This window comes from Acanthopagrus latus, chromosome 21 (assembly GCF_904848185.1).
Source record: "Acanthopagrus latus isolate v.2019 chromosome 21, fAcaLat1.1, whole genome shotgun sequence".
NCBI classification, from domain to species: Eukaryota; Metazoa; Chordata; class Actinopteri; order Spariformes; family Sparidae; genus Acanthopagrus; species Acanthopagrus latus.
Genome location: NC_051059.1, coordinates 8645666 through 8665763, shown reverse-complemented (window position 1 = coordinate 8665763; position 20098 = coordinate 8645666). Strand labels below are relative to the sequence as shown.

Below are 20098 nucleotides of genomic sequence, written 5' to 3'. Positions count from 1 at the left end.
CTGCAACTGCTGTTGCCTTTTCCCGTTAAAGCCTCTCCCTGTGGCTGACGTGAAGTCTGTGTACTGCATGTGACAGATATATATAGAAAAAAAGCTGGGCTCTAATTTTTTGTTAGGAGAGGAAACTGAAGCAACACGCCCAGCTTCAGCCGGGAAGTAAGAAAAAAAAAGAACCGCCTATTTCCTGCCAGTGATAGACGAGTAGAGGTAGAGATTAGAGAAAGTGAGAACAACAATGCGCAGAGGGACATAAAGGCAAGATGAGATAAAGAGAGATAATATTATTTGTTAAACTAGAAGCAGATTCTGGTGGGCTGTTATGATCAAAAACAAAAGGAGAAGAAAGCAAAATGGCAATTTAGTAGATGCTAAAAAAATGTTTATCCCCAAAATGAAGGGATCTTTATTAACTATACCATAGAAAAGTCATCAAAACTGCAGCAGTTCAATAAGTATGGCCCACATCTGCAGGTGATGACTGGACCCTGTCAGCTCCATTCCAGCATTTCCTCTACACACCCATTGCTAAAAAGGAAGTCAGCTAAGTGAGGTAATCTTTATGGAACATCTAGACATAATAACTGTTACCTAATCATTGACGACGGACCTCATTCTGCCCTTCCTGTGCTCCCTCAATCTCATTTTCTTTTGTAATCTCTTTACTCTAATAAACATCTGGCTGTGCTCAACCTCTGCAGTGTGGTGCTGAAAGCAGATGGCACAGCTGTGATTTTCACTGCTGGATCTATACAGTAGTTTCAGCTAAATAAATCTGTCTTTTAGCTAATGATCAGTGTGCGCAGTGCTGTCGGATAAGTTGCACTTTTTTTTAGCCTTGCTGAAGAGTTACTGGCATGAGGGACACATGATGTAGTCTGCATTGAGAGTCCAAGGTGTGTCAACATGTGTGATTTCATACAACGCTGATCTCATATATGGCTTGGTAACAAATTCAGACAATTCTAGCAATGAATGAAACCTATTAAGTGTAGTTAATGCGTCATTATCAGTATATGATGGTATATTCTGAACTTCAGGGGATCTGACAAATTGAAACGGTGGGGACAGTGAGATGATAACAACTCATGAGAAAAAGGAACAGATGAATCTAAAAGCAAACAGCAGGACTCAAGAAAATGGAAAAGAGCGATAAGGAGACTCATGGGACAGTCCGTCATGTTTTGGATCACACCAGAATCACTGGTTTGGGTTAAGACACCAGAAGGGAATGCACACACACACACACACACACACACACACACACACACACACACACACACACACACACACACACACACACACACACACACACACACACACACACACACACACACACACACACACACACACACACACACACAGACAAAGATACAACCATTTAATAAAACTAGAGAGAAATGAGCTGCAGCAGCTCTGCTTTGATTAAACACACAGTTGTAGCAACATTTCTTGTATAATTTTGTGTCTTCTGCTGTGGGCTTTTAAATCCTACAGAGATGGGTCTTGGATTTGGCAGCAATATTTGGCTACCTTCTCTCGCTAATCCCATTTTAACCCTTTCCAGTCAAGACCATTTGCACAACCTGAGCCAGAAAAATGCTTGGCACAAGGAAGCATGTTAAAATTAAATTTTTTGGACACATCATTACTAGAATAATGAATCAAGCCCCGGAGACATACCTGTATGAGATGCATGCAAAAGTTATTCAACTTTTTAGAATCGCCACCAACCCATCTGTGCCTGAGGTATCTACTATTCATGCAGCCATGTCTGTTGTAATGCTGCTTGTAAATCGCGCATGGAGTCATCTCTGTTAACTTGGATAAAGCTGGTGAGTTAACAATACAGGTAGGCCTTATTTTCTTGCCCTGAAGTGATAAAACTTGATTTTGAAATTTGATGTTGGGATGTATAATGGTATTAGAATCCCAAGTTCGCCTAATTTACTGAGATTTACAACATCAATGTGCTTTTACTGCTATGAAAAGTCAAAATGGCTGAGATGAAAAGAACTATACTAACCATAATGGACAGACTGGGGCTGAAGACAAAAATACCACCTCCAGTTAAATGATCATAACAGCTGGTAGCTGTCAATTGTTTCGACATCAGAGTGGTTCCACAGCCCTAAAGGGCTGTTGTATATGAGCAGAAATATCAGAGAGTGGTGCATAAAACACCACTGACCATCTACAAAGGATCATTGAAAGATTTTGGTTGTTCGTCATTAGACTGCACCTAACTGTGCTCCATCCTGCTGCCTGTGGAGTAGAGTGGGAGCTGAAAATGCTAACCAGGCGAAAGAGCTGGCGTCAGGATTTCACTTCATCCCTGACAGGCTTAATGAAGCACACAGGGAGGGGACGAGGGGACATTCACTGGCTGACAGGCAGGGTGGCCGCATGAAGCGCACAGAGAGATAGAGAGAGGACTGCTGATGAAGCAGGAGGGACTGAACAGGGGCTGTGGCGGTTTGGCAGCTCCAGCACGATCCATGCCCCTGCCATATCTGTCTGTTTTTATAATGTACCGCTGTGTCATTGTGCACTTTGATGCTTTGACAGAATAGTAAGTCTGTCTCAGTAATGTTTGCGACTAGTTGCCCCCCCCTCAAAAGTCATCACCAGAAATACCAGTCTGTTTAATTTATCACTGTATCAATGTCAGTCTTGGGGAATGATGGGATTACGTGACCAGGATACAAAAAATGGCAACTGTAGTCCAGTAATATTACAGATAAAAAGATGTAATCAGATTACAAATACATTCAGTCAGAAAGAGGATTAGAAAGTTAGATATACTAGCACACACATTACAACACTTCATGTGTCTAACACAACATCCCTCTGTTCTTGAGTTGATGTCACGCAGCCATGCGGTCACAAATGGCTCTTATAATATACAGAATATTAAGACAATGTTTAAACTCATGAATTCAACTGTGTTCAATTTTGACTGAATATTATCTTACTCTTAGACTAGTAGACTAGCCTAAGTCTACACTCAGTTTGTACTTTTTTTTAATATTGCACATATTTTGTCTTTATGATACTGAAAGTTGTAGATTTAAATGCATACCGAATGTGTAAAAGCTCAACGAAAATAAGCAATAGCTATAAACTCTGTGAAGCACATGATTTTTCTGATCTGTATTGGACTATGTTAAATCACATGCTCCCTATCAAATCAATAAATAAAAATACTTGAGTAAGTTCAATCTTCAGATGACAATCCTCAAAACCACTTCTTGAGGATGCAGCAACCAGGGACAGTTGAATTTGAACATCCAGTAATGGTAGCCTATATTATACATTCTCAAACAAAAAACAGTATAGTGTAAAGCCTGACAGTACAAGTCACAGATGAAGAATTAAATTAAATCAGGATGATGTACATTTCCACTTCAGTACTATCTACTACTACTAACAACGAATTCCATCAAACTCCCCACATACTATACATGGTAATATACAACGACCTGGATTTACTGAGACATCAGGTAAACGTGGAGGGAGTTTTAAGTTTGCATTAACAATAAAAACAGAAGTAGATCAGACAGCAGGAAAACATCTCACTAAATAATAATATATAACATATATAACAACTTCAAAAATAGACTGAATTAGAAGTAAACCTGTGTCTAATACTGTCAAATAAAGGTTGTCTTCTCTCTGCAGATAAGGTAAATACAGGCCCTCAAGCCATTTTGCACAATGGCAAAATAAAGACAATTCATTCATATACTGTGTGTTTGTGTGTATCTTCCAGTGCTGGGGTGTGTACCTGGGAGATGTGGTTGATGGAAGACTCCATGCGTCGTAGTTGCGAGGCCTGGATGTCCAGCAGCTGCAGCACATTGTTAGCTAAGGCATTGATCTGGTAGGCCACACTGGCCAGAGACTGGGTGGTGTAGGCCTTGGTCTCCTCCAGGGCCTTCTTCTTGTCTTGAGCCTAGCAGAGAGAGGACAGAAGGACAAAGAGGGAGAGAAATTAATGGAAGGATGGGTGGGTGAAAGGGTTGACAGAGGAAAGTTAAGATATAAGCTCCAAAAAACTCTAAAGAAAAATGCTGCACTCTCATTATTACTCTCCCATCAGTGTGAGTGGTGAGTGAGAGGGCAGCCTTCTGTATCTGACAAGACCATTCATTCTCAACTGTTTTTAAACTGCAAAGCCCGGTTAAGATCTGAACGGAAGGGAACAAGAGTTTAGGATTCTCAGAGGGAATGGCTTTGTGGATGCAAAGCAGCCTGGAAACAGACAACAATAACTTCTGAATAACTCCGATGGACAACATGGGACAGGTGCGTGGTGGGAGTAGAGCCCAGTGTACAGGAATGCCAAGACATTTCATAGGGTCCCAAATCTCCACCAGCCTGCACAAACCATCTGTTTCTGGATGCCTTTAAATAGCAAAGGGACTGAATGGACATATTTATAGCTTGGAAACAACACAGGGACAATGCAGTCACATAGAGAACCACTCCAATGGAGAACTGCCAGGAAAGTGGAAGCAGGATTGCAACCAGCAGTCAGCTTCAATATAAATTATTCTATTGATTTTATTTTTTCATTCATAAATTCCTCATTTAGTGATGGAAATGTCAGAGCTGAAAGAAATGCCTTACCTTAAGATATAGAGTTAATTAGACTTAAATTTAATAGTTACTCATTCACAAGTTAAATTAACTACAAATTGTTTGTCCTACTTAAAACCATGAAATGTGTTATTCATGAAGCTTTATTAAGCAAGAGGAAGTTAAGAATGAGTTACATCACTGTGCAACACTCAGAAATGAACAATGAAATGGCATCTTGCTGCTCCATGGTAGCTATGACGTACATTCAACACAATCAAATGCCAAAACTTTAATGCATGAAACTGAATAATGAAAAACCAACACCCTCTTGACTTGGTACGTTGGTGCAAGCAAATTGATATTTTAGGAAATAATTGTATTGGCTTTCTTGCCAAGAGTTGAATTATCAGATCAATTTCACTCTCATATCTTTGCATTATGTATATAGCAAGAGGCCAGAAAAACAATACATGCGGTTTATCATGGAAAGTGCAAGAAAGGGGAAACATCTAGCTTGGCTCTTTCCGACCCCCCGACCCCCCCCCCCCCAAAAAAGTGCTACCTTGTTGACATAACTTGCTAGTTTGAACAGTGTAAAAACAGAAATGCAATAAAATGCAGCTCTATAGGAGGGTTGCGTGCTGAAGCAAGCTACCTGTTTCTCCCTGGTTCCTCTCTTTATGCTAATCTGAGTGAATTACTTCATGAAACCAGCTTCGTGGTAAACAGACAGACATGAGAGAGATGAGTACTCACATCTAGGTGTCAGAAAAAATGTGTGTGGTAAAAAAAATTGGGTTATACCCACTGTGTTGGATCTGTTGCTCCATTTTAAGCTGTTCAGTCAACATGATTATTTTGTGCCTACTTTTAACGCTCTAATCTACAATCCCATAAATGCAGTGTCAGTGCCACGAAGACATCAGCTATGATTTTCCAGCTGTGACCAAACAACTATTTGGTGTGTGTGTGTGTGTGTGTGTGTGTGTGTGTGTGTGTGTGTGTGTGTGTGTGTGTGGTAGCAGGGGGCTAACAGTCTGCACCAGGGTGACACCATTTTACAACAGGACCACCTGCCCACCTGCTACCTCTCAAACCATCTGCAGCACCAGTATCTGTTGCAGATATCTGGCTGTACCTGCGGGTCGGCTGGTCCCCCCCAGGTCTCTGACTGCCCGTTTGTAAAACACAGGAAACACTGCAGGCTTGCTCAGCACTATCACAGAGACTGGAATGGGTCCTTACACCTGAGCTTGGAAAATGCTGACTTATGTTTCCAAGGACATGTGCACATTATGCTATTCTCATGAGTCACATACACTCAAACATTTAGAGAATATATGAATGAACTTAGACATATACACACAATTATCTTTAACAGAATGAAGTTCATTAACGAGAGGGAGATTAAAGAAGAAAACCGTGAACTGGGATTTGAAGAGAGGTTAAATCTTTCAGCGGTATCAAACTAATTAAAAAAGTCTGAAAATAATATGCATAAAAGCCCAACGTTAATAACAGCCTACATCTCCCTAACACACATAATTCATTATGGATTTCTCTCTCTTTTACTCTATCCTGCTTTGAGATATTATGTTTCACATTAAGCTCACAAAAGGCTTTTTTGTAAAGGCTCCACTTGGAATGTCTTTTTTGTTAAGCCCCAGACTCAACCTGAAGAATGCATTAAAAATAAGGTAATTTCTGAGTGTCACATCAAAATGAACTGCAGGTCTGTCACTGGAATGTCATTAACCTCATGAGTCATGAACAATTCAGCCATGAGTCAGAGGGCTATCATGTGAGCCAAAGGGGGGGATTTTGGTGGGGGTTAACATCAGGGAAATCTGAAGTTGTTTCATGGGCTTCTATCCCAGCACCCTTTTCTCCACAAATCCTCAAGGAGAGAGTAGAAACTATTCTTCTTTAAAGGATAAGTTTGCTGCAAAAAAAAGAGGAAATTCAGTCATTATCTAGACGCCCTGGAAAATCAGGTGAAGTTTCATAGTAATCCAAGTCTCCAGAGGACTCAAAAGTCTAATACTGATTTGGAAATATGCACAGCTGAGCTTGCGCATCCACTTCAGATGTGGTGTGTCCCAACCACAGCTACCGTGAAGATTTCAGCTTAAAAAAGGACACAAATACCGTCTTCTCAAATCAATTTAGTATCTTAAATTTCCAGACACTTGGATTTGCCGGACGAGCTTCATGAAGCAATTTTATGTTCTTTTAAACTTATTTATATGTTTTAAACACATCCCCTTCAACAGTTCTTAAGCTGTTAAGGAGAAAACTGCAACACTATTTTACAGTGAAGCTCCAGAAATGTTTTGTGGAAAAAAAACGTACCCTTGTCCACCCAACTCACACATACTGACTGACACTTTTTGGTTTAGCTATGCAAAAACTGCATCCTGAAATTAAGAAAGTAATGTAGATTTTAAAATGGAACATTTCACAAATGTTAAGACCAGACTGCAAACCAGTAACAGCAAAGACCCATCAGTATTCCAAAAACAGCTTTGATATCATCCAAAGAGTTGCTATTTTAGCACACAAAGGCCTTAAAGATGGTGTGAACAAAGCTGAGTTCTGCTTTCAAGCCACCAATCATTCTGTGTGTGACAGTTCTTTTTTTTCAAATGGCTCATTTCAAACATCAAATCTAAGAATAAAACTCTTTTCTCCAGCATCCCTGAGTGGATTTAAATATCCAGCATGCATTTCCTGTATGACGTTTTGTGCACTTTTATTGTTCCAGTTGATACTCGGAACACAAAATGCACTTATAAAATGTTTTCCCCAACATGATTATGCAGATCGATGTCAAAACGAGACAATCAAGTATTAGTTTGCCTATATGATAACAGCATTTCACTTAAGACATTTTTTTAAATGGTGAAGGAGCATTAAGCTAAATTAAGAAGTGTACTCAGAAAAGAGAAACATATTCCACATCCAATGTTACTGTACACAATATCAGCATAAGCTTTAACAGCCTGCACAGCTTTCTTATGCTTTATTCCCTTGTTGTGTTTGTCAAGTGTGTTTATATGTGTGCAGGATTCTGGCTAATATTTTTAATGTCCCTGAAGAAATCATTATTCAGGAGAAGCTGCTTACAAATATTTTCATATTCCACATGATATTTTGGATGCTGCAGCAGAAAGTGACACTATGTTACAAGGTTCTGAACATCAAATGCAACACTTAATTTTCTACATTTTTAATGACGTTTTAAACTGACAGATCTTCTGACTTACATTCAAACCTCTTTGTCCATCGTGCATGAAAGTATCACACAGATGCAACATCAATGAAGGTAATGAATCTTGTTTGAATGATGCCAGCGATTTCCAATAAACCATCACAGTGCATTCTGGGAATTATTCGCATCAAGTGACTCATAAAAAAAAGAATGGTAATATGATGCAAACATGTTGCAGCACTGAGAATGATCATTGCCATAACAAGCTACGATCGAAAACAGGGCTACAACCAATGACTACTTTCATCATCAATATCTGTCAGTTATTTCCTCCATTACTGATTGATTATTGATGCCGTTTGGTCAATAAAATTTCAAAAAATGTGACAAAAATGTCAATCAGTGTTTCCCAACAACCAAGATGATGTCTTTAAATTTCTTTATTTGTCCACGTCCAAAGATATTCAGTTTACTATCAGGACTGAAAAACCACTAAATATTCACATTTAAGAAGCAATCAGGGAATTTTGACCTTTAGTTCCCTTAAACATTACTCAGAATGTCAAATCCATTATCAAAATAGTATGTGACAAATTTAATCATCGACAAATTATCGATTAATCGTTGTAGCTCTAATTAAAGCTGTCCAGCACAAATTTTTCACCACACATATTCTTCTCGATGTCCACTACAAATACACATCTGTTTTGTCTTGTTTTGCTCCTTTCTACACTTGCTTCATGCAGTATGACACAAACAAAATGTCTACAACGTTACAGGGAAAGACACATCAATCACACATCAAAATCAGATCTGAAAGTGTCTGCTGCCAACACCACCTCACATAATGTGGTTTTCATTTCCTTTAGCTGTGACTTGTTGAGATGAATTTCACTGCATCAAAAATTCTAGACTGATGATTCATGAGCGTCACCAATCAGCAAAAATAATTGGGAGTTGGGGTGCAGCAGGCTTAATTCCTGTCCTTGCTAGGATTTATCCATAAGCACATGAACGGAACCACACACCTTTCTGCTAAGCAGTGACAAGGATGGGTAAAGCCCGTGCACCTCACAACATGTAGTGTGCCAGAATCAACATTTAATGTCCCCAAAATAATACTTATTATCAGCATTTAAAACATACCCATGCAAAATTCTCATATAGCTTTCTGCATGCTGATACTGGGGTACACACACGGTTTATTAGTATCTAAACGCACATTCAAGTGGTGTAACCTATTACATTGCAGTTTTAGTGTCAAGCCGGGAGAAGTGATCTGACTTGTTATTATGCCACAACTGTGGCTTTCTCAGCACCACAGTCAAAAAATTACCATGCTGGAGCACAGCAGGGCGTCTGGTGTGTGCCGGTCTGTCAGCAGACACTGCTGTTCACACACACCAGACCATTCAACCTAGTCAGCTCACACTCTCACACACATTTACTGAGCAAACTCTCGCTGCGGCAAAGTAACAGGGTGATGAGGTTCAGTGCGAGCAGCTCTTCAGGCTAGAAATCCCAAACTTGTTTTAATATTTTATGCAAATTGAGGCATGGATCGCTGTGATTTCATCCGGGGGAGACTCCCAGTCCAGGGAAATGATCTGGCAGTTGAACATGTGCAGACTGGATCACATTTAACAGCATTTTGTAGGTGGAGAAATCACACTATCATGACTCTCGTCAAACGAAATGAACTTGCTGCTGAGTCAAACTGTCCCCTGGATCGTGACTACCAATTCATACTTGTCCTCACACTGATTAAACATTCAGTCTGTATGCAAAAAAGACAAGCAGACACACTTATGTCAATCCCACACCATGCATTTGATTACAAGCAAAATCCATCCATGGACATGCTTAGGAACCGCTGTAGCAGACACATGATACCTGCACCGTGAGAGGCTTAACCCTCCAGTCTGTCATGACTTGTGATTTTCCCTTTAAAGTCTATAAGGGCCTGGCCTACATAAGGATATCCACTACTGATAAAAAAAAAAACCAAAACACATAGATGAGAGATGCTTGATGCCTTAATAGCTAATGGGGAAGACTGGGTATCTCATGGAAATCGTTTTAGCAGTACAAGTGAGTAGGGTGTCTTTAGTCAGTTATAGCGAGTTTATAGTGACTAAGCGTTTCGTGGTAATTCATTTTCTGGTATAGTTACATCCATAAAATATTCCTTTGTGAGCACTCATAGTTTTGCTAATGTTAGCTTCTTAATGTTGCACTAGAATAATTGTTTAATTTACCCCCTTTACAGCTCTGTTATGTGGGCCAACGTGTGACGCCTGCCTCACAGCCATGTGAAAAACAAAAAAATAAAAACAGGAGAATTAACGCTGATATGAACGTGTTTATAAAAATGGGGGTCGACATGATATTCTGTCACAGGTACCTACGAGAGAATGCAGTCAGTGACAAACCACTGGGGTCATAACAACGACACACCCTCTGAAAGCCCCCAGCAGCTTTTCTACACACTGAGTGCAGCCTTTAAACGTGAACATGGCTCCGGTAAAGCGGGCCGACCGGCCCAAACGAGCGAATATCGAAGCAACGCGGCACCGAGCCGCGACCGAGTCCACACACACCGGGAGAAAGGAGGCCACTCCGTGTAGCTAGCGGTTTGAGGATCCCTTTCAGTTGCGACCAGCATTTCCTGTCCCTGTGGTTTCACTCACTTCTACTACGGCACCGCAGACACGACGGAGATAACGGAAAAAATCGCCCTATTTAACGGCCGTTAGCCTCCTCTTACCTGGACATAATTGTTTTCACAGTATTCCGCAACGCGGGAGAGGTTCTGGTAGCTTTCCACGAGAGCCCTTTTGCCGGCAGGGATTTCCTCCTCTAATAGCATTTGTAGCTCTGCCATCTTACATCCCTTTGCATTTCTCTCCTCTCTGTCCTTTTCAGTGAGGCGAGGCGGTGATGCTGTGCTGCGTTGCTGAGAGAGGGGCTCCCCCGCCTGGCATTGTGGGGCCGCTGGCCTTCGATTCACAACCAGCCCGTGACAAATGGCAGCTACGTAATAAACGCTGGCCGGTGATTGGCTGAGAGGCGGGGAGAAGAGGAGTCGACCAATGATATTTCACTGTGTTGACGTAAAACACCAAGGTATAATTTAAATGCAACTTAAAATAATGATATTACAAATAATAAAACAACAACATGAACTGTTTGAGTTTCTACTATAGGAAATATTTTAATGTGTAATAATTATACCTGTATTATGATTAAAGGTTGAATTGATTATATTCATATTGAATCATTTACATAGGCTATTACGTTTTGCTCCTAAATACATACATATATAATTTCCCCCGAAAAAAGGTAAACAAACAAATAACAATACACAAAGAAGAAGAACCGAATCACAAGCTGAAGAGCTCATATCTGTAAAGGTGAGGGTACATTTTACAGTTCCAAAACAAAGGTAACATCAACATCACCATCACATGCCTCACCTCTCACCACAGTCAACTAACGTGAATGGAAAAACATTATCAAATTGTGGATAGTCCATGATTTCTTATGCTGTTAACAGAAAAAAAAACCTATTTCATAGTCTAAATGACTCAAAAACAATAACGAAAGAAGGTACAGAAGGACAGTAGCACGCACAAAAAACTTACCAGACTTGCCACATTGGCCACACTACATTTCCCAGAGCTCACCGCGGTTTAAATACCCGCTGAGAGGGCTTTGTGGGATATGGGTGTCTTTAGCCACCATTTGCCGCGGTTAGGCACGAGAAAAACTACATTTCCCATAAATATTTGATTATGACGCGTCGACTGTTTGGCTCATCCTTGACCGGAGCCGAGATTGGCTTTCTGCTGCAGATTGCTCACAGACACCGGGCTAATAAAATTATCACTGCACCGGCGAATATGAACTTTATGGTGAGTTTCTAACAAATGAAACATTTCTGTTAGACAATATAGTCTGTTCGCGCTAAACTGACATGGGCTTAGTATATAGAGCAATTATATCCCCTAAATAGCCTGTAATAAGGAGGAAACAGTCTGCATCCTAAGATAAGACAGGTGGCAACTAGCTGCGGCGATGGGAAAATGTGTCCCCCACTGAACACTTTGTGGACCGCCTCCATCTTTTTTTTTTCTCTCCATTAACTGTTTCATATTCATGTTGAAGATCTGAGGATTCCTTCATGCCATCCTTGGTGGGACTCAGCATGGCGCAGGAGGAGGACAGACACAGCCTGGAGGCGAAATTCGCTGCAGCAGTTAAAGTGATCCGGAGTTTGCCTGAAGACGGTGATTCTGCTCCACCCTGATCTATGAATGAAAGTGACAGGACTTAGTGTTCAGCCGGGTGCATTGTAGTATGAAGTCTGTGCCTGCTGGTGTGTAAACACCCCAGGTGACTGACCTAGATGCAGGGCTGCCACTCTGGCCCTCTTTTGATAACGCTGCTGTGAGGATAAGAGCTGATCAACTGAATCAGTCACTTCTCAAGGCTAATAACAGCTCCTGCAGCTCATATTAGCATAATATTTCTGGCTTTTATTACATTTTCAAGTGGACCCACACGTGCACATTTCCACCTTTTTTATAATTATTTCCCTTTACTTCTCAGGTCCTTTCCAGCCATCCGATGACATGATGCTGATGTTCTACAGTTACTACAATCAGGCCACCCTGGGGCCTTGCGATATTCCCAGACCAATGGGCTTCTGGGACAGTCGTGGCAAAGCCAAATGGTAAGCAGACAAATTCAAACCATGGCTGATAGCAAAGCAGAAGGTAGAATATGCCTTTGCATTGTTGACATTAACTTGAAAATGCACTGTCCATACGAAGGCACAGTCACTTCACATGCCCGCTATAGACTGCCATTGTTCCAAATCCATGACTTATTTTGAATAATCCAAATATTACTGCACAGTACTGCAGGTAAATCCAGAGGATAATCTCGCAGTAATACAGAATAGATTAAATTTGCGGATGATTTCTGAAACACTGAAAACCACCGTAGCTGTGCACTTGCTCAGTGTTCACCTCCCTCTCAGTACTCAAGTGTTGAACTAAGACTTTTTTTCTGTTGCCAGGGATGCGTGGAGCTCTTTGGGAAATATGACACAGGAGGAAGCCATGAAGAATTACATTGAGAACATCCAGCTGGTAGGTCTTTTCAAAAGAATTAAAGCTCAATAGAGGCATGTTGATAGATTTATAGAACTAAATAGAGGCAGCACATTGAATAATAAACAGTTGATTTATTTGGAGCAGGCATCTCTCTTCACAATAATGTCTTGACATTGGTGTGCCTACCACATACAGTATATATATATATATATATATATATATATATATATATATATATATATATATATATATATATATGTGTGTGTATATATGTTTGTTTATAATGCAAGGCATAAGTATATTCCTAATATAAACTGTCTTATAGCTGAGTCATAATCATGGTCCTCAGAGGACAATCCCCTGACTTTTCATCCAGTAGGCTACCATCCTAAAGCTGGCTTGGAATCTTGAAACACTAACTTTTAATTGAGCAAAATTTCCCTTTGTCCATGTATCGCAGTGAATTATTTAACAAATCTCACAGCCTGAGGAATCTGTAGACGTTCACAGAACTGCTAGCTCAACTTTAGTCTCCTCGCCTTTTTAATGAAAAACTACTCACTTCATCCTGTGTGTCTAAGAAACGTGTTGAGCAGTGACAGAATCTTTTAACAGCAGAGACTAAAATTTAACAATATTTCCTTCTGTCAATGGTAATGACATTACTATTACCCTCTGGAGTTAGTGTTTTCCCAATGTTACAACATGTTAGCATGCTAACAGGCTAAACTGAGATAGTGAACATTGTAAACATCAGAAACTTGTTGAACAGTGCCAGACTCTTTTAACAGCTGAGATGGCTTTTGCAAATGTACTCATTCATTTTTCACCTCATGGCACTTCCGTGATAGTCATTGTCTCCAGTTACCAGCTGTTTTTAATCAGCTTTAATTAACCGGTCCAACAGATAAATCAGTCAGCCTGTACTTGTATAATTACACCTAATTAACTTGTTTTCTGGTGGCAGTTTTGTTGACAGCCTTACCACACCAATTATACAAAAACACAACACTGAAGCTGTGTTACTTGTGTGTGTTGCCAGATTTTGGAGACCATGCCGATCTCAGATGAGGTGTCTGACCTTGTGTGTGAGCTTGGCGACTTCTACACCGAGGTGGACCGAGAGGGGGAAGAAGCCGAAGAGAACAAGGTGGACCAGAGACCCTTCATGAGGCCCTTTGCATCACATACAGGTATTGTACGTGATCAGCAGCGGCATGATAACTTTGCACTGGAAGGCACATCAGATGTACAACCCAGGAAGGGCGCTGCAGCTCAAGTGGGATGTTGCACTGCTATTTATTAATTATATTGATTAATGGTTGTTTTGAATGCTAAGCCTGTCTTACATGTGTTTTTATTACTAGATGAGCGGGTCATACCATATCAGAAACCAACGATGGAAGGCAAGTCTTTGGTGTTTGTAGCAGCTGTAGCGTCGATGGGCCGGTCCCACAGTGAAAGCTGATTAAGCTTCTTTTATTGTCATTTCATGTGGGTGACACAAGACAGATGTCTCTGTATTGTCCTTGACTTAAACTGCAGTAACTGTAAGAAGTTAGATCGTGTCATGTGTCTCGTGTAATCTGACATGTATGTGCTGTAATTAGTGTGTTGGTTGTTGGCTTTAGTCGTCAGTGTGTAGAGGCTGTGAACAGACTGTGTCTATGTCACTGCTTTGCGTAGATGAACGCTGTGCAAAATGTACTCTGACAGAGACTTAATCAAGCGTGTTTCCCTCACTGTTCAGGCTATGGGGATCTGTGGGATGATATACAAAACCTCCAGGAGAATGACAAAGACAGCACTGTTCATGGCCTAAGTGCCGGTAGTGAGGAGGCAGAGGGAGGCAAAGAACATAGTGAAATCGAGAAAAAGGACGAAAGTAGTGATTGGAAAAGTGAGGAAGAGGAGAATGCGGATGACGAAGACGAGGAGGAGGAGGAGGAGGAGGAGTATATGAAAGGTACCTGTATCTGTAGTTGTAGACATTGGCTGTTTTGTGCTGTGAAGTTTGCTGTATTGTGGAGTTCACATACTGAGCTCGGTGGTGATGTTTTGTATTTTTCTCAATGTCAGTAGATCTCATGAAAAGACCAAAACAATGCCAGATAATCTGATTCCTTTGGGCTATCAAGCTCTGCTACACCATCTAAAAACACATCAACACCTCTTCTACAGTGAATATGGACACTGTAGTTATTTATAATCATCCTGCTCCTTCAAATAGTACCTATTGTACTAAATGTGTATCAGTCCGCTGCTGAAAATAGTCCCTGAAAGATATATAGTTTACTTCTGTGTGAGTAACATTTGTTAAAAACTACAGAGCCAAGGTGTCTCCTTACCCTCTTTGGAAAAAAGGATTTATATATATTTGTGATTTGTTAGTAGCAGAAAACAGACAATGCTTCATTTCTGTTCCACACAGAGTAGTTATTTACACAAGCATTCTCTCATTCTGTGCTTTTTTTTGTGCAGGCTTTACTTTCTTTGAATTTTCCTTTATGTTTGCCTTAACCCTAACCCTCACTGTAAAGAGGAAGGAAGGGAGCTGTTTGAGTATTTTTACTGTGTTATTTAGATGTTCAGAAACAGAGCAAGCGTCAAGACACAAAACTTGAATTGAATTATAAAATTACACCCCTCAGTTAATTAAAAGATATTTAAATGAGAACAGTGTTTCGTAGAAGTGGTACATACAGGCTGAGATATGGCCGGACAAAGGGCACATTACTTTTTTTGTAATGCCCGGTCGTTCTCTCTCTCTCTCTCTCTCTCTTTTTGCAACGTCTCAGACTGGAGTCCTGACCCAAGGCTGCTGATGGCGGAGGACAAGAGGTGGAGGTCTGACACCGGGGGGTCCGGCAGCAGCGTGGAGCCCAGCATGTCCTCCTTCACCAACGGGACGCACAGCTCCCTCAACAGCGAGATGGAGGAGGAGGAACTGGCCTGTTCTGTAGAGCCAGGTGTGCAGTACAACCCCTATAGGCACTTTAATGGACACCTGAACAGTAAGTGTACACAATGGTGCAAAAATATAATGTATAATGGTGTTAACAAAAAACGCAGGAAGTGACAAGGCATATGTCAAAATAGTATATAATAAAAGTTATGCTCTACCAGCTTTTTGTAAAAACAAAGGAAATATATTATAATGAATAAGACATAGTGAAACATACATTATGCTTATGTTGCAGCTGCAGATCGAATACAAATGAATCAAGAAATAAAGTAAAACATTTAAAATATTGTTACACATGATGTCATACTTTGTTATAAAAACAAAACAATGAGCTAAAATGCTTAAAGGCTCTGTATAGCTGAGGAGAACTGCAGAGTTAAGGGATGGTGAAACTCTCAAACCCTTTCACATACACAATTATTTGATCCTTTGTTCTTGATTACAGCCAATTTAAACATGAATGGTAACATTCTGGTGTATATGCTGTATATATAAATACACAGATTAGTAAACACTGCAATATCGCAGTGTGAGAATAGAAAAAACTGGATATGTAGTATACAGTGAATTATATAATTTACCATGTCATCCATGTTTATCATCATTGCTGGTGTTCTGTGTCTTGCACCGTTCAGATCATAGTAATGCTGTTTCTGAGAGAAACCACCGATCCACAGACTCTGATAACGAGGAATTCTGTGACTCAATGGAACATCTGGCCATGGAAGAAGTATGGTCTCATTTTTCACCCCACATTACAATGTACTCACATACAGCCAATACAGAGTAAAAAATACATGAAAATTGCTACAAATGGCTACATAGAGCTCCCTTAAACAAGTCTATTCATACCGTGATGGACCCTTTCTTTTCCTAACAAGGGGCTGTCTACATCAAAGCTCCTGTCCCCTGGATCAGGAGCTGCCTCAGTGAGGCAAAACGATCTCTGGTTTGAAAGCAACACTACTCTGAATGGAGGAGAGGATCAAGTGCTCATGGGAGATTCCTACCTTAAAGAAGGGATTAGTACAAGCCACCACAACAGCTCCCTGTCTAGAAGGGGGAGAGGTGAGACTACAGTAATCGACTTTTATTCATGCTGACACTTTGCCCCTAATTCGCCTTTCTGCTAACACATCCACTTACTGCGACGTTCCTAAGCATTTAAAGGCATCGCATGCCCTCAAATACAGGACAGTTTTCCAAATTAACATGTCACATTCTGACGCCCGTGTCAGGTTCTCTATCACCAAGGGCAACCGGCAGCTCTCAGCGGTGTGTCACCGTCGACGCCTCCTGCTGTTGTGTGTCACAGAGCATCCGTCCTGTCAGTGCTGTCAGGGGAAACGTCAATGAGCAGATAGCTACAGCTCTGCTGAGGCTGCAGCACGACATGGCTGCTGTGCTGGACCGGCTGCACGCTTTGGAGGCGCTCACGCTGTCGCAGGTGAAAGACCAGCTGCATCATGTAGCCTGTGGAGATCGAGACAATGTTATTTCTTTTTGCTATCACACAAAATGTTGATTTTCCATAATGTTTGCACTTATTTTCCTTACTGAAATTTCAACAGTGGTTCCCATGCAATTGATTTTTATAGTTATTGATCGATTTCTGTATTTTTACATTTTTCAGTCAAGATCATCTTCGCCAAGACAGGAGGACTCCCTAGCCCTGACACAAAGGGTCCTTGTAAGAACATTTTCTAAGGTTTGTTCTATTTGTATTTTCAATGAAATGTTTTTTGTTTTTTATTATTGCAATGTCATGACTGAGTATTATCCCGTCAGAGAACAAAAAAAAATTCAATGCAAGTTTCTGTTTTCATAGTTCCTGAGACCTTCCTGGTGGCCTTTTGACTTCTGTCCACTAACAGTAGCTCTGACTGCAATTTGGCCTCTGATTGCTCATTGGCTTGTCCAGGTTTACTTACAGCGGAAGAGAAGGTGAGCAAAATACTGATCTAAAATGGCCAATTGGGGGGGCTTTTGAACCTTTTTTTACAGACTGTTTAAGCTCTGTTTCACCTTTCTCCTCACAGGAAAATCCCCTGAATTGTCGGACAACCAGTGGCATCGATCAAAGAAGGCGAACCTGGGGTGAAATTGTTGCACTTTTGTTGCTTCACGGCTTTTTCAAGCCCACACCACAGCCTGAGTGTAATGAGGCAGCAGTAGAAATGGAAAGGCAGTGACTTAGATAAACGAACGATCAGGAATGTGTTTAAAGGGAGATTCTGCAATATAATGTAGCATTTTGACATTATGGATACTTTGTAGGTGTTGAGGAAAGGGAAGATTTACGCGTTATAAATGCTGGCACATTTTCTTTTTTACAGTTAGTGTAGCATTAGCGTAGCATTAGCCAGTGATCTTATTTATGACATGTCTCACCAGGAAGTCAATATGCACATAACTCACATAACTGAGGTAACTTTAAAATGAAATAAATTCACTATCATACAGTAGCTGTGGACCATAAGCAATGACTTTTGCCCATTGTCATTGATTTTATTGATCGTGAGTTGCATTATTTATTTATATTTCTTTTCATGTTCTGTCAACAGTTTTTCCAATAACTAAGGACATCAGCATTTTATATTTATTATACGAAATATAAAAATATTTTAGAGCCATTTCTTTTTAGATCCAATAGACATGGTGACAAATATAGTTATTTATGTGTAAAAGTGTATATTTATTGTGTAGTTTTAGTGCATTAGAATAAAAGTTTGCACTTTAAAAAAAAGAGATACAAAGTAGGACAATCCATATATTTATTCTCGCGTCTTGCAAGCCGTACAATGAGAATGAAGAATACTCTGTTTGAGCAAGGGTACAGTGCTTTCAAATATACCGATGTAAAACAAGTACAGTCGTGTTCAAAAGTTTACATACACTTGTAATGAACGTGTAAATCACGGCAGTCTTCAGTTCCAATGTTTTCTACAGCTCACATTTTTTTCTGTGATCGAACGAGTGGAACACAAACTACTCTGTTGCAAAAACATTCATGAAGTTTGCTTCAATAATGAATTGATTGTAAGTCTATATACATGTCCTTCTGCTATTTTTACTTCAGTTTGGCGCTTTTGATAGCAATCCACAAGCTTCTCCCTGAATTTTCAACCTCTCCTCTCGACAGATTTGATCTGTTCAACTAGATTTGTTGGCTTCCTGACACAAACATGTTCCTTCAGCACAGTCCACATGTTCTCGATGGGGTTCAAGTCGGGACTTTGGGAAAACCATTCCAAAATCTCCACTCTAGCATGTTTTAGCCATTTCTTTACCACTTTAGATGTGTGTTTTGGATCATTGTCCTGTTGGAACACCCAGCTGCACCCACGACCCAATCTGCTGACTGATGACTTTGAGTTTTTCCTGAAGAATCTTAGTAGGTCCGGTGTTCCTGAGGAGAGAGGCCTCATTATCTCGCCTCCAAACATATTGTTGCTCATTGTGGCTAAATAACATTTTTGTTTAATCTGACCACAGAGTTTTCCTCCAGAAAGTTTTTTTTGTCTGTGTGATCAGCAGAAAACTTCAGTCAAACTGTAAGCAAAGTGGAGCAAAGGTCTTCTTTCTTGCATGGCAGCCTCTCAGCTCACGATGATGCAAAACACAGTGTCGACGCTGTCACCAGTCTTCCAGCAGCGACAAATTTGTTGCAGACTCACTTTTTGGTGTTTTTGGGTTGACTCTTGACCATCTTGACCAGTTTTCTCTCAGCAGCAGGTGATAGTTTGTTTTCTTCTTCCTGATCGTGGCAGTGACACAACTGTGCCATGCACTTTATATTTAAAAGCAGTTGAAAGTTGTTTGTTTGACTTTAAATCAATAATATGCTCTTTCAGATCAATGCTGAGCTCTTTAAACTTTCTCATTGTGGTGTCTGTGGCTGAGGCTTGTAAGTGTATCAAACAAGCCCTGTTAAATTGGGCCCAGAAAAATCACCAGCTATTATCGATCATAATCACTGAAGAAGATGAGAGGCCATGCTACAAAGACACCTTGATTCACACAGCCTTCTGTAATCACCTAAATTGACTGCCCAGGTTAGGGTGCTTATATTTTTGACCCAGTAGATTTGGTCACATTTTCCTAGATCTATAATAAATTCAGACATGAACCAAAATTCATGAATGTCTCTTGTGACAAAGTAGTATTTGTTCCTCTCATTCCATCACAGAAAAATGAGAGCTGTAGAAAACTCTAGAACTG

At 40.4% G+C, this 20098-nt stretch overlaps 2 protein-coding genes and 1 long non-coding RNA gene across 10 annotated transcripts in view; 1 reads left to right on the top strand and 2 right to left on the bottom strand.

Annotated features, from left to right (window-relative positions):
• The window catches only part of LOC119010876 (abl interactor 1-like), a 25705-nt gene extending 14889 nt beyond the window's left edge, over positions 1–10816 (bottom strand). For all 4 annotated transcript variants that reach the window (XM_037083435.1, XM_037083437.1, XM_037083436.1 and 1 more), the window contains exons 1-2: positions 10560–10816; positions 3785–3952 (exon numbers count right to left, since the gene is read on the bottom strand). In XM_037083435.1, the coding sequence (XP_036939330.1) occupies positions 3785–3952; positions 10560–10676 (285 nt within the window). In that variant the 5' untranslated portion in view covers positions 10677–10816. The remainder of the gene's footprint in view (positions 1–3784; positions 3953–10559) is intronic.
• LOC119010878 lies at positions 6010–7084 on the bottom strand. The gene is made up of 2 exons (XR_005072074.1): positions 6934–7084; positions 6010–6523 (listed from the first exon to the last, which is right to left on the bottom strand). It is a non-coding gene; the product is annotated as an uncharacterized LOC119010878 (long non-coding RNA).
• Positions 10781–20098, top strand: LOC119010874 (acyl-CoA-binding domain-containing protein 5A-like). 5 transcript variants are annotated; one of them, XM_037083431.1, is made up of 14 exons: positions 10781–10918; positions 11960–12081; positions 12404–12527; positions 12876–12948; positions 13955–14105; positions 14280–14318; positions 14663–14878; positions 15711–15926; positions 16513–16607; positions 16759–16945; positions 17116–17324; positions 17511–17585; positions 17706–17821; positions 17917–20097. In XM_037083431.1, exons 2-14 carry the CDS (start codon positions 11976–11978, stop codon positions 17927–17929), a joined length of 1620 nt encoding a protein of 539 aa, XP_036939326.1. In that variant the 5' UTR covers positions 10781–10918; positions 11960–11975; the 3' UTR covers positions 17930–20097. The 5 variants fall into 5 exon arrangements, with proteins under 5 accessions (XP_036939326.1, XP_036939327.1, XP_036939325.1 ...); XM_037083432.1 differs by lacking the exon at positions 10781–10918 and adding an exon at positions 11589–11706 and having other exon boundaries at positions 17511–17567; positions 17917–20098; XM_037083430.1 differs by lacking the exon at positions 10781–10918 and adding an exon at positions 11589–11706.

Coding starts and splice junctions, on each gene's coding strand:
- LOC119010874 (XM_037083431.1), top strand. CDS start 11,976: ATGCCATCCTTGGTGGGACTCAGCATGGCGCAGGAGGAGGACAGACAC. Junction 12,082..12,403: donor CCGGAGTTTGCCTGAAGACG/GTGATTCTGCTC, acceptor TTTACTTCTCAG/GTCCTTTCCAGCCATCCGAT. Junction 16,608..16,758: donor AACATCTGGCCATGGAAGAA/GTATGGTCTCAT, acceptor TTTCCTAACAAG/GGGCTGTCTACATCAAAGCT.